The 14,965-nt window shown below is 38.8% G+C and overlaps 1 protein-coding gene across 1 annotated transcript in view; it reads left to right on the forward strand.

The window, feature by feature from the left end:
* Window positions 1–1,629: 1,629 nt before the first annotated feature.
* The window catches only part of LOC116997703 (mucin-5AC-like), a 44,760-nt gene continuing 31,424 nt past the window's right edge, over window positions 1,630–14,965 (forward strand). The window contains exons 1-8 of the mRNA XM_033062781.1: window positions 1,630–1,688; window positions 3,050–3,141; window positions 11,631–11,696; window positions 12,110–12,371; window positions 12,770–12,884; window positions 13,499–13,589; window positions 14,408–14,517; window positions 14,726–14,942. Of these exons, the coding sequence (XP_032918672.1) occupies window positions 1,630–1,688; window positions 3,050–3,141; window positions 11,631–11,696; window positions 12,110–12,371; window positions 12,770–12,884; window positions 13,499–13,589; window positions 14,408–14,517; window positions 14,726–14,942 (1,012 nt within the window). The remainder of the gene's footprint in view (window positions 1,689–3,049; window positions 3,142–11,630; window positions 11,697–12,109; window positions 12,372–12,769; window positions 12,885–13,498; window positions 13,590–14,407; window positions 14,518–14,725; window positions 14,943–14,965) is intronic.

Here is a 14,965-nt window from a genome sequence, read left to right on the forward strand (position 1 = left end):
CAGACAGAGGTTCAGCTGAGTCTCTAAACCCAGTCAGCACTGCAGATAAGAATTTAACTTAGAGCCTGAACCTCTCATGCAGTTTTCAGACTGAATTAAAAGTTACCTGCCAATATGGCCACAATCTCAGGCCGTCAAGCTTTGAGGATATGTGCAGCCCTGATGAGCATGCTCAAATCTGAACAGTTTTACAAGGAGCATGTGCAGAAGTGACTCATCCAGTGTCACTGAGAAAGCCTCACCAAGAAGTGTTCAACAGCAGATTCTGAAATAGGCAGAGAAATGCAAGGATCAAAAGTCAGATTTGGCTGATGTATGCTATTAGTATACAACTGAATGAGCATTTTTATGAGATAAAGAAAAGATGCACAGGCAAGGCAAACCCACAGTAGTGCCAAACAGATAACAAGATGCCAACCAGATAACAAAGCATTGGTGGTGATATTAGTCCAGAAAGGTGTACTCAGCGCTATGCAGAAGAGGAAAGCAAAGCTGAAATCCAGCCAGATGAAACCAAGTGAGAGCTATAAACATCATCCTAACACTGTGAGGACTAAACAAACACTGAAGGTGAAAAACCCAGCAGCTTTCATGCAACAGGTATTCATGATATGCAATGGAAAAGTTACACTTTCAGCTGAATTAAGTGCCCTGTTGCGCTGGGTTGGCCGTGGCTGTGTGCCATGTGCCCATCTCTCCCCTAGTGTGGGCTCCTCTCTATGTGCTTCCACAGGTCATACCAGGAGACTCCTCCAGCACAGGTATCCCTCAGGGCCACAGCCTTCCTTAGACATCCACCTGCCCTGGTGTGGGATCCTTCATGGGCTGCAGGGGAATCTCTGCTCCAGCACCTGGAGCACTTTCTCCCCCTCCTTCTGCACTGACCTTGGTGCCGACAGGACTGTTTCACACATTCTCACTCCTCTGGCTGCAATGCTTCTGTGGAGTCATTTGCTTCCGCTTCCTAAATGCATTGTCCCACCAGAGTCATTGCCACCATCACTGACAGGCTCAGTTTTGCCCAGAGGCAGGTCCCTCTTGGAGCTCTATGGCTCTCTTGGCTCTTTGAAATGTGGGGGAAGTCAACCCTACAGTCACCCTGCTATGAAAACCTTGCCACGCAAAACCAATACAATGATGAATTTAAGGACATTCAACATGTCCTTAAATAAATGTGGTAAAAGTGATTCACCACATCTCTGGGCAGAGAATGCATCAAGAGTAGTGCTGAGGAGAAGGACTTGGGGTGTTGGCAGATGAGATGTCAAACCAATGGCATCCTGGGCTGTGTCAAAAGCAGTGTGGGCAGCAGGTCAAGGGAGGAGCATTGCATCCATTTCTGGGGCATAGGAAGAACATGGACCTGTTGGAATGAGTCAAGAGAAGGGCTACAAAGATGATCAGAGAGCTGGAGCACCTCTCCTGTCAGGAAAGACTGAGAGGATTGTTCAGCCTAGAAAAGAGAAGGCTCTGGAGAGACCTTAGAGAAGCTTTTCAGTCCCTAAAATGGCCCTACAAGAAAGCTGGAGGGGAACTTTTACTAGGGCAGAAAGAGATAGGAGAAGGGGGAATGGCTTCAAACTGAAAGAGGGCAGGTTTAGATCAGATATTGGGAAGAAATTCTTTACCATGAAGGTGGTGAAACACTGGAACTGGCTGCTGAGAGAATCTGTGGATGTGCCATCTCTGTAAGTGTTCAGACCAGGCTGGATGGGGCTCTGAGAAACCTAGCCTAGTGAAAGGTGTCCCACACCAGGGGGGTTGGAACTGGACTATCTTGAATATAACCACACACTTAAGGTGTCCCTCTGTAGTTAAGGAACTTTGACTAATGCTGCTGACAAATGAGGCAAATTACTTAATTGCCTCTAACCTTCACTGCTCTTAGCTCTCACTTTTTTTTTCCTATTTAGACAATCTAATCTTCATAGAAAGTTTTCTTCCACATTCCACGGTACCTTGCATAACTAGTTCTAAAATTACTGTAGCAAAATAAAAAGTGATAACAGTATATAACACAGAGCTCATCTGCCATTCACTGTCAGAGTTTATTTCTCTCTCCACATGGTTTTCAGCCTTGTTTTCTCTGGAGAAGCCTCTGTGAGATTTCTCAAGAGGTGTGACATGTTATACTAAAAAAGCCCAGACTCTATAATTTATTCTAAGGGAAAGGAGCCCATGGCCAGAGAGCATCCACTGTTTTCTTCCACAGTGGCAGTGCACATATTTATTGTAGGGAAGTTAACAGGCTGTTGAAAGAAAGGGTGGAGAGTGAATCCCTGGGCAGGGCTGGAAAGTAAAACCCTGAGGAGTAACCTGTAGACTGATGGAAGGAAAGAATGACTGAGACTGTCAGAGACAGGTGAGAAAAGCTTGAGCAGGACAAACTGAGGAGAGCAGCTAAACCTCTACAGAGCTTGGGGAAAGGGTGTGCCGGATCCTCTGCTTAGGTTAATACCAACTTGGTTGACGTTAATTGCAGGTTGTCATTACGTACATTACTTTCCACACTACAATAGCCTCTTCTTGACCAATCCAATCCTTTCATTCTACCAGTTGACATGGCAAGCAGTGACTTCACAGATATGAGGTGCAATGCCTGGGCACAAACCCAAACTGGGCAGAAAATCCAGTCCCAACTGTCCCTGGTTTATCACACTTGTGAGGAGGTGAAGGTTCTGAATTCTACAGGAGCTGTAATTTCAACACAAAAGGCTGATGATTTTGGTTTTCACTGAAAGCCTTACTAGTACCACTACCTAAATTCTGAATGCTTACTTTTGCCACCCTCACATTATATGATCTACAGTAATTTCACGATTACAAGCCACACCTGATTATAAGCGGCACTTCCGGGGTGTCGGCAACGTTTTGTTTTTCCTCCATATATAAGCTGCACCGGATTGTAAGCTGCACTTTCATTCGCAGCGAGGATCCGCATGCAACTTTCACAAAGTTGCCATTTAGTAACAGAATCGCGGGATCGCGGAGTTTACTGGCTTGGCTCGGCGCTGTGCAGGCTCAGATGGGTCCCGCTTTTCCCCTGCAGGGGCCAGGCGAGCTCGGATGGGTCCCGCTTTTCCCCTGACAAGGTCGTGAGGGCTCAGATCGGCTCAGGGCCGTGCAGGCTCGTACTTTCGGGTTAGTAAATTTCTGAACCTCATCAACATATTAGCCGCACCCGATTATAAGCAGCTCTTCGGGTTCGGATCAAAATTTTAGTCAAAATGGTGCGGCTTGTAATCGTGAAATTACTGTACTTTCAGGTTGTAATTATGGTATTTGTAGTATATATGATATTGGCATTTTATCTGGTGTATGAAATTTCAGATTAAACCAGTATAATCAATGTCTCATGTTTTGCCCTACTTCTATGCAATAAACCATTAAAAAAAGGTAAAATTTGAGATATTATATCTACTGTTACAAGAGATACTTTTAGCAATCAATACATTGGTACAGATTTTTGATACAAGATCAAAATGAGAGAAGAATATTTGTCAGACAATCCTTGGCTGTTGCAGTTAACTTCCAGTGATTTCCAATAACTTTCCAATATCTGGTGTCTATCATCTCTACAGATCTATCCTGAATTAACAGGCATGGGAATTAATACTGAGATGTCAAGACAAGCTTCTGTTTTTTACACACATTAAAACTGAGAAAACCATACAAAAAAATGCAAATAAAATAAAATAAAATAAAATAAATAATGCCTTCTATATTTCCCTGAAAATTTCGTCTTGGAAATGAAAGTGCTTTGTTTTAGTGCCAGCCAAAAACTGTGGTCCCTTAGTGTATTCCTGATACAAATTAACAGTAAAAACAGCTGCTAAATTTCTGTCATTAAAACACTTCAAAACTTGCTTCTGGAGTTTCTTTCCCCTCATACAACTGTAGGTGAGAGCTTGCTCCTCCCTACCAATGTAAGCTCTTTTCACTGTTTTGTCTGGGAAACTGAAAAGTCCTTGAACTACTTCTTAATCTACATGAACCACTTGAAGCATGAAAATGTTTGCTTAAACCCTTGTATTTTTTGTGGTACTTTCATCTACAGACATGATTCCCCCAGCAATCAGTAAAAATAAAAAAAAACGGATAGGTTTCAAAATTTCGTAAACCACCCAACAGAGTGACCTGAATTTCTTTTGCACCTGTTAATGTTATTAACAATTTCATCCACTCCTTGGGGTGGAGAGGGAGGAAGAGAGAGGCTGTAAGGTTGAATGACCTGAATACTGGAACATGTCTGTTCCTAGAAATCAAAAATCTCAGTCTGAGCAGTAGCAGTCATGACAACTTCAGAACATGAAAAGGTTTGAGCAAAATTCCTGGGCAATATCTTTTGAAGAGCACCTTGGAGTACAACTGGGACAGCCTTCTGAGCAACCACTGTCCACTGCTTAATGCCTAGTGGAATAACACATTCAGGTCTGACATGCACTGCTTTGGTCACAAAGAGTTATGAGAGTGAAAATTAAAAACTATCTTAGAAGAAAAAGGAAGTGTTAGATATTAGCACTTTGCTTAGCAACAATCCCAGTAAAAAAGACATAACAAAGGAGAAAGCCTTGTCCCCTGTGACATTCCTAATCATCCTAGGTATGGACACCTTCATCTCCTTTACCACATGAGTACAAAAAGCATTTATTGCCCCTTCAGGAAGCTCATGCCTTTATCAGCATTCCCTTGCTCTTACACACCCAGTGGCAAACAAGAAACTCTCTCCAGGTGTTTCAAAGCAGCACAACAAGATCCTGACTTTCTGTTACGCCCCTCATGCAGAGCTGGGTGTAGCTGAGAAGGGACGAAAGCTCTGCTCCTTCTAACCATCACAAATAGCCTATTGCTAAAAGCACATCCCCATTGGTTGCTGTAAGCCAAGTTTGTTGGGTGGCTTGTCTAATTGTGTAAGTGAGACCAAAGTATATTTGTTTAATATAGCTAACTGGTCACGTAAACAAAAAATCATTTGCCTTTTCTGTGTACAGATGAATTTATATTCATTATGAGTACTGGCACAGAATAAAACAATGTTCTATGGGCAGGAAATGCAGTATTTTCTTTTCTCCTGGTTTGCTGAAGCATAAAGATACAGATTTAGAGTGTGTAAGCAGCTTACTACTGATTAGGAAGATGTAACTTCATCAAACATCCTGGACATTTTGACAGAGAACATGTTTCATGCTATAGCAGACCAAACTGTTGACTTAAGTACCCCAACATTGCCATAGCAAGCTTTCACTGATTTCAACCCAGAAATCAAATCCAGATAACACTACATAAAGAAACTATTTTTAATTTATTTTATAGTACTAAATACATGACGCTGGGAATTACTTAGAGATAAACAGAAGTGGGAATAGGGGCTGAACTGGAAAAAATTTAAAGAAAATGACACCACTCAATTCAGTAAGTCCTGAATGGAATATTGTATTATCCTCTCCTATTCTTTTACGGAAATATTTTAAAATGTGTAATTGCAGGGTAGGACTTTCTTAAGAACCCAAGGGAGTTAGGTTATGGCTGTGATCCCATGTTACAGTTAGACACCATCCCAAATTTGTGTCCTTCCTCTGCTTCAGCAAAATGATAAACACAAGCAGAGACTGTTGAACTGACTCTTACAGACATGTAGAAGGTAAAACTGTCCCATTTAACCCAAAGAATGCCCTTTCTGCCTCTCCACACATGCTAGTTTTTGTGGGTTTTTTGCTCTTTACTCCTGAGGTTCCCCCCACCCCAAATTATATCTCCCAGGACCCTCTGGCTAAATCCCCCACTGAGCAGCAGCCTTCATTCCATTCTTCATGACTGAGATTTTTTTTTAATTCTTCAGCTACCTGCACTCTGGTAAACTGTGAGGAGGCTAAAGCTGAGGGTGAACTGAGGGAAAATGATGTATATACCAAGTACTGGACTGGAAATTGTTTTTGCCAAACCTAGCAGTTTTAAAGAACTGTTTCACTAACTTTGAATAGTTTTGTCCATCTTTTACTATATTAAAGTAAGATCTATTGACCTAGAAATAGAATAAAAATAGACAGAAATCTGCCCAGAGCAACTCATCCTAACTCCAATGTCAAGCTAAAAAAGATAAAGTGACAAGAAGTGGAAGTACTGTCTGTGCTTATTGTAGCATGCATTTGTTCCTGCTTTTGAAATGATTGCCCAGTAAAACTGAAAAAAAGTCAATGTTCAGGAAAAAAAAGGTCTGTTAAACCTTTACTGGAAAGCCTTATACCCTTGATTCATTGCCTTCTTCTCCAATTTGTAGTTCTCATAACTCTGTGGATGTGAACAGAATTAAACAGGGATGATTCTGAAACAGTGCCATAATGATCACAGACTATAATAAATCTTTTTAGTCCTAGAAAGTAGGTACAAGAAAGGCTGGCTGGCTGAAATTACTCCTGATATTTTCTATGAGAAGGCAAAACCAGAGAATTGGAAAGTAGATGTCAAGGTTTAAGGCCATCTCTAGCAAATGCAGGATGGGTGTACGTGAAACTGGCTGAATCTTTCTCAGATGAATCTCTGTCAGCCTAATGCCTGTCAGTGTCACACAGAGGGGTTTCCATGGCATGCACTCAGAGTGGCCACTGAGACTGCAGGACCCTTCAAGGTTTTTATTCTGTTCTTTTCACAAGATTAGCTGCCCCAATAAGCATGGAGGGACTTCTTAATGCTGGGTCCTCACATATGAAATATTCCACAAACTTCAGAAATCAGTGGGGTTTTTTGCCAAGGAGTTAACTAGCATCAATTATAGTACTGAAAAGCTTAGAACAGTTACTTGCCATCCATCTGAATAACTATAAAACAAAACCAAATTAAATCTGTTCCAGGACCTGTTATTTGTGGAGGAGTTGTGTTTTATTTGCAACCATGTTACGTTTCTTTACTAGCTAGAACATTAAAATGTACATACATAAATGTATTTACTCCTCCCAAAATGCAAATACCAGTTTCTGAGGAAGGAAGAGCATCCTCTGTTTACCTGTTCATTAGCTAAAATCCCCCAAACCTCACCTTTCTACACTCTCTGAATCAATCTGGGACTGAAGCCAAAGTCACCTGCTATATAAGAGTGACAAAGCACAGATGAACTACGGTTCCTGATCAAGTTTAGACCCAACATCCTTGTGCCAAACTCCACTCAAGATGGGGTTTGGCAGGGGGATATTGCTACCAGAATGGGCTTTCCTTTTAGCACTTTGCTGTATCCATCAAATAGGTAAGAAATGCTCATTTTTATTGGGAAAAGAAAAAATACTCTGTTTAGACCTAGTAATATATTTTAAACAACTATACTAATTGATTCATGTGTGAGGTGGTTGACAACATTTCTTTCTATATTTTCATTGAATATTAAATATCTGTCTCTTGACCAATTTAATTTGTCTCAAACTTCTGTTTATAACTACATATGGAAAGTAGCCTTGAAGATCAAATCCAAAAAACTCTTATTCGTGTCTTAAAATGTCAGATTTTTAGTATCCCATGTGCCTTACAAAAGCATTTTATTCCCATTGTATTTTGTATTAGAATTCATTATTAATGTTGTGGTCCTTATGAAATTTAAAACACTACATTTTCTAGTCTCTAGATCAGACCACTGGTCAATCTTTTTCAGTATTTTGTCACCTTTCAGGGGTTAATACCATATTTCTCAACATTTCTTGCAACTTCTTGTGGCAAAAGAAACCAGGAGGGAATATTCATATGGCAATGATTTTCAGTAACTAATTGTGCAGTAACTAATTTATAATACCCTGTGCAAAATATTTATATAAATTACAGATATTGAGTATGAGCAGGACAAGGAGATTTATGTGACACCACAATCCATTATTTTGGATGGAGTTTTTTCACCTAACAATTTTGTATCCATCTAGGCTGGTCTCGGCAGTTTTTATTAATAGGAATAATCCTGTTGATAGAACCAATCAGTTTGGAACTACTTGCAGGAGTACAAGCTTGACAAGTCAGTCCTATTCATGTACAGTAATTTTTGGCCTGTTTGCTGACATTTTAAAATCTGCTGATTGCCTAGGTAAATTTATCTTGCATATCATTTTCAAAACATTAAGAAGTGCAAATATAATTTAAGGCTGCTTTATAGTTTGTGAAATAAACACTAAAACACTGTCCAGTTGAACTATATTGTACTTGAAAACACAACGGTCTCATAGACTGTAAACTTGTGTTTGGAGTTATGCAATGTCAGCCAGAAGTGTTTCCAGCCATTCATGGAACAAGAAAGTTATTTCACCTGTGCAGTGCTAATCTGATAAACTGCTTTGAAAAGTGAGTGGTGATTAGACAGTGTCCAACAAACACTTCTTTATGTGAATCACACCCTGTGGAAAATATTTTCCGATATCTGGACTGAATAATAATGGTCCTATCCCATGCCATCTCTGCAAACATTGTGTGCCTGCCTTTATATTTCATGTCAAATATTAACTTTTATAAATTGATGACAACAATAATTACCAGCTGGATATAGACCTCGCAGGATGCATCCAGATATTCTCAATAATTAGGTTAGTTTCCACATTTTCAAATAGTAAATTTCTTAGAACTGAGAGACACTTATTTTTACAATAGTAAACAACATGGCATTGTGCAATTTCTAAACAAACCAATGCAGGTAGAATTTCCTTGGGAATTATGTATTTGCTAAGTAAACAAAAGCTTCTGCTGTTTCCTTGAGAAAAATTAACAGAACAAAATACATCTATAGATCTATTTTGCTCTGTTACAAAGGTTCCCACACTAGAATAAACAAACCTTCTATGATTCTATGCCTGCTGAGATTCCTATGGATGTGTAATATGAAAGCAAACTTAGCCTATTATGTAAAGAAGTATTTCTCTTACCAGAGCTGTATCAATTTTTTCACCAATTATATTTTAATAAATTATAATCTGCATAAATTATAATGATGTGAATACATTTACTTAATATTATTATCTATGATACTTGAAGATGAGCAGGAAATGGAAAATGGTTATTCTGTACCACGTTACTTCTTTGCACATCACTAGTGATCAAGCACGAAGATAAATGAGAAAGCAATTAAAAGCCTAGAGCTGAAAGAGACTGCAGACACTGCAGCAACTTCTAGCTATGGTGGGGCTGCCCAGAAACCTCTGCTCCAAAGCCAGTAATCTTTTGGGGCTCTCTTTGGGATAGGCACTTGAATTCCTTCAGGCAGGCACTCACTAGCTCTGGGATCAAGTAATAAATCTGCTTACATGGTGCACAGCCGCAAGTTATATTTTAAAAACGTGGTCCTAATTCAATTATTTTAAAGGCAAAGACAGTTGTTCAGTTTTCATGGGTTGAGTTTCTCCAGTGGAGGAAAAGCTCAGCAGGGAATGCAAGTACCAGAGAGGGGGCCTGGGCCTTATGGCACAACCTTAACTTCAGCATTTCCCCCTCTTCCACCAGTATGGCTCAGTTCAGTGAGTTGGATCTTATGGATCCACTTCTGACTCAGTGAACTCTTCCCACCTACTGCATAAGGCAAAAGGGGGCTTAACTTGGGGCAGACTCCATAGCAGTTCTGTTTTGACTGAGAAATTCCCTAGACACCTACAGTGCTCATTCACATAATCCAGATAAGGATTCAGATATTAGTCATTTCATCACTTAAATCCTGTGAGGATTTAGATTTGGCAGGTTAAAGTATCTATTACTCAATATGTTACAAGCACAGTTATCACATCCTAACTGCATTCAGTCCTTCACAAAACAAAGTTGTAGCCCTTCAGCTTTTACAGGAAACATCTTATATATTTACTTATAAAATGCAAGACCTAAGAATGTCAACCCAGCAGGAAAGTCTTTTTCTAGGAATCAAAGCACTCGAGAGCATTTGTCATGTCTCAAAAGTCTTTGATTCAGGTGTTGTAGCAAGAACCCTTGGTCAAATAGCTTTACAGCATGATGCTTAAGGTTTTCTGCAGAGAAGATGTGAGTTTGAATAACCTTTGAGTAAGCAGATGGGTAGAACAGGAAAGCTGGTTCATCAGGTTACCTCTGGGTTACTGCTCAGGCTGTGGCCCTTGTACTGTCCTTCAGAGGGACTTCTTGTATCCAGCTGTAAAGCAAGTCTAGATCCCTGACTGAGGCTTCCTGTCTGCTCCCTGAGAAAAGGCCCTGTGCTTAGACACTGAAGAAACTGTCATAAATATCTGCAGCCTTTATTGGATCAAGCTTGAAGTCCCTTGATTCTTTTAACCACTTCCATGCCTTTTCTTATAATGTAGCTTCTACACAACAATCTTAATAAATGACTCGCCTGCATTTTGTGAATTCCTCCTGTATGTATCATTTCACATATTACTGAGATCTAGTGCAGCAGTGAAATAAGGGCTGTTATGCAGTCACTAGAATCTCTTGCAGTGAGTTTTGAGAGAAACAAAGAAAGCAGATATATAAATATATATGTTATTTGGATTACAAACTTTGTGTATTTGTAATAGAACATCTATTTCTATAATTATGTTTTAACTTTCTTGAGAAGCCTGTTCTACTTTCTCTGATGTGATAAAGGAGACTCTCCCCTTTGTTTTACAGAGTTGTATCTGGGTCCTTTGATCTTAGCTAAATGCTTTGCTTTAAAAGTTCAGGTATAAGATATTACTCTTAATATGCTTTTCACAATTTTTTTACAGGAGGTCAGATTGGAATCCAAATAGGAAGTCAGTTCTCTGGGGGTCTTCTACAAAAAAAAAATGGTACATTTATTTATATTCTATATTTATATTTATTTGCTATATCCACAGTGAATAATAAAAATGCCTTTAAAAAACCCTCCTTAGCATATTGCCAGCAGTGCCAGATGAAATGTGCATTAACATCTCTCTCTAAGAATAATAATATATTTCCTAGACACCAGTTACTAAGTACACACATCCATTACACAGTATGGTTGTATTTATGTAATCATAGCTAGCTAAGAAAACAGATGTGTTTGTAGAGGTTGTATGCATATCTGCATGAACGTGTACGTATAAAAGTGGTGTTTGGCTCCTTTTAAAAAAGGAAGTGAGACCACTTTGGCCTGCTGTGAAAGCAGTAGGTAATGTTGAGAAATCAAGATAGCAACCCATCCTTGCTGACTTTTGCCATATAATGATGTGTGTCTGTCCTGTACAACCAACTGTGTGGCCATTTTGAAGGGTTTTCAGCTCCTGAATAGAAAAGTCTAAACCAGAGAAAAGACGATAATTAAGGTTTTTATTCCCTCCTTAGAGGAGGTGTAATAAGAAAGCAACTATGGTTTTGTAGCAGTAAGAGGCTCATTAAGTGCAGCTTAGCCCTTTGTATTGTTCTGTATCTCTGAAGAATTCCAACATTCTAATGCAGCATAGTTTCATAAAAGGGTCAAAGTTAACATGCAAAAAATGCAGATGTTCACAGCTGAAAGCAATTTCTTATGACTTCAGTATCCTGAGTTCAAATTTTAGTATATACTTTTAACCTGTGTAAAATAAAAGAGATTAAGATTGTTTCCTTGGGTCTGGCATATTAACTGTCTGGTCCTTCCTGGGTCTATCCTACATGCTAATTTAGGTATTGTTATACTTATTTTTCTTTCTTTTTTGTTTTCCTAGCTTCTATCAGAATTTCAGCTAACTTGAACTTCATCCCACCACTGCTGACAAATCTAGCAATAACACGTAAGTAAAGGAAAAAAGGCTGTTCAGTATATATTATATATAGGATAGTATTGAGTGAGTGTTCAGTTTTTGGGAGTATAGATAGAAAGCTTTCATATAAATGGAGAAAAGTACTGATAAAGGAAGTCATGGTTACTTCAGAGGAGAAACATGGTGATTAGAAATAAACTGTTAGCTGAAATGAAGTTGACTAATTAAGCTTTAGATTAACATAACTATAACCATTTGTAGGGGTATATGAGTAACAGATATGAGTGATGAATGAATACACAGCTGTATAGTGGTTAGATAGAAACTGAGATAGGCAGGCAAGAAACATTTAGTGACAAAATGAAGCTTTGGACAAGTTAATTTCCCCCTTGTGAAGGCTGGGGATTTGGAGTCATTCTTTAACAGCCAGTTTTAATCCACAGCTGCTAATCCTGCTCACAATGGCCGTGTGTGCAGCACATGGGGCAACTTCCACTTCAAGACCTTTGACGGAGACATATTCACCTTCCCTGGGCTCTGTAATTATGTTTTTGCCTCCCACTGCAACGCTCCCTACGAGGACTTCAACATCCAGATTAGGCGTGAAGTGGTGGCAAACATTCCAACAATCAACCGCATCACCATGAAACTTGAAGGTGTCGTGGCAGAACTGACAAAAGATGCTGTCATGGTCGATGGCAACAGGTGAATTCACTCATAACACTTAGTTGGTATCCACAGGCTTTTTTTTTCCCCAGTCTTGCCAAGTACTTTGGTGTGTTTGGGGGGAAACAGTTATGCACTCTTCAATAGATCTGACAATTTTACCAACACAAATAATGAATAAAATGCTATTAATTCCTGTCACAGAAAATAAATCCTTCCCTCAAAAATAAAATTTGGATGAAATGTTCTGAGAAGCTGGATCCAAATTCAGATCCATATTTGATAATGTTGGACCATCTTACTTTGTAATAGCTCTTCTTTCCCAAGAATACACTATTTTAGAATCCCTACAGATGGTGGATACCACAAGATTTTCCTTTCTTCTTGTCAAACGTTTGGATCAGAATTTAAGTAGCATTCTTTCTGCCTTTTCCCAGAGTTCAACTGCCATACAGTCAATCTGGTATTACGATAGAGAAGAGCAGCATTTATGTGAAAGTTGGCAGCAAAATCGGTGTTGTGTTATTGTGGAATGAAAAGGACAGCATCCTGGTAAGGACTGCTCCTGGACCTGTCTACTGCTTCAAAGAACAGAGCTAATCTTTGATTAGACCTGTTTAGGGGGTTGCTATTGCCTTCTTATCTCATATTGTTGAGCAATTCTTTCTTAATAAAGATAGGCTTATATCCAAGTAGTCTTAAAGAAAATTACAAGGATTTATACCTAGTGGAAAGCAGGCATCTGCTTAAAACAGGATTAAAAATCACTTTCATTGTATCACTACTGATTGGTATTGTTATAGGGCCTAATTATCCTTTCAAATATATTTTTTTAGCAGAATTTCCTATGCCTCTCCTATGCCTTCATTTTTTTTCTGTGGATTTGATTTTCTACCTGGAGAATCAATAGAAAGGGGCTGAGAACAGTATAGATAGTACAGTGAAATCTGAAGTCTGTGTCAATAATATCAATAGCTTGGACTCTGCAATCAAATCTAAACTGACTCTTTATTCTATTCTTCCTGTTTGAATTAAATTGCTAAGTAAAATTCCACAGATCTGACAGGAAATACTAAGAGACAGCAGGTACATGTGTTTTCTCTGGTCTTGAATATACTTTAGAATAGTTATACTAACTTCTGTCAATTTACTATTCATTATTTTAGCTGGAATTGAATGAGAAATATGCCAATCAGACTTGTGGACTTTGTGGTGACTTCAACGGCTTTCCCATATACAACGAGTTTGTTTCAAACAGTAAGTGCTTGAAATTAAAAAAAAATATTTTATGGGATCTCAAACAGGCTCTGACATTATCAGCAGTCCTCTTTCCCATCTTGTTAAATGGTTTACCCATAAGATATGATTCAATGTCTATTTAAAAATGTGTAGTAAAGAGATCAGATATGTAAGTTATTACTTTGAGTGTAAATATAATGCTGGTGCTAGCAACTGATTGCATATCTCTTGCATACCACTGTTGTACACCCTGCTGGTAAAACTAATCAGGTAACTCCATAAAAATGAGCAGATTTTCACTAATAAGATAAATAAATATAGAAGTATATTCAACAAAACAAAAGGCAATTATATTTTTTAGACATTACATTTCTTGTTTCATTTTTGTCTCAAAAATCAGTATATCCACATTTCCCTGCTGATTTGCATAATCTTTGTAAGATCTTATCTTTTTAACTATTCCCAGCTTGACCGTTTTCCTAAACCTTGTCTTACAATAGTCTCCATTGTCCAAATTCCCATTTAGATATTTTTTTCTCTGCCCTTTATGGGCTCAATATAATCTGAAAAGAGTTTGTTATTTTTCTGGGAAAAATCTTAGTATGCATCTAGATGTAATAGGCTGAGAATTGTTTTCCAATATTTACTTTTTCCAGGGAGCTGTACATAGTAAACTGAGGCAGTGATGTAGTGCTTCCTTTGGAAGGGGGGATGATCACATTTAAAGGCTTAAGGGAGCTAACTGTCTTGGCCCAAATTCTTGAGAGAAAAAAGATAACAGGCAATTAGTTTGAACAAAAACTTCTGATCTTCATTATCAAACTTCTTTTCTACAGATATTAAGATGACAGCCTTGCAATTTGGGAATATGCAGAAAATGGATGGGCCAACAGAACACTGTGATGACTCCACTACTATCCCAACATATAACTGCCCTGATAATCTTGTAAGGATCTTTTGACTGTCCTTTTATTTTTCTTTCAAATTTATCTGTACCCTTCTACAACTTCATATAGGTCAATAGGAAAAACCTTCAGGCAACAACAACTTAAAGAGGGCTATACAATTCTGTTACATAATTACACAAAATAACAATATCAACCCCCGCAATTTCTTTCTGTTTACTCAGGCTTGTCTATTTTTTTTCTCCGAAGGATAACATATGTGAGAAAACATTGACCAGCTCTGCATTTGCAGACTGTAATGACCTAGTTGATGTTCAAGATTACATCAAAGCTTGCCAAGACGATTTATGCCGTTCTGCCGAATCTGAAAACAGCTCGTGCATCTGTGACACCTTTGCTGAGTACTCCCGGCAGTGTGCTCATGCTGGTGGGCAGCCCCTGGACTGGAGAACTTCAAAACTGTGCCGTGAGTATCACTGGAGACAACCC

Source organism: Catharus ustulatus, chromosome 6 (assembly GCF_009819885.2).
Source record: "Catharus ustulatus isolate bCatUst1 chromosome 6, bCatUst1.pri.v2, whole genome shotgun sequence".
Taxonomy (NCBI): Eukaryota; Metazoa; Chordata; class Aves; order Passeriformes; family Turdidae; genus Catharus; species Catharus ustulatus.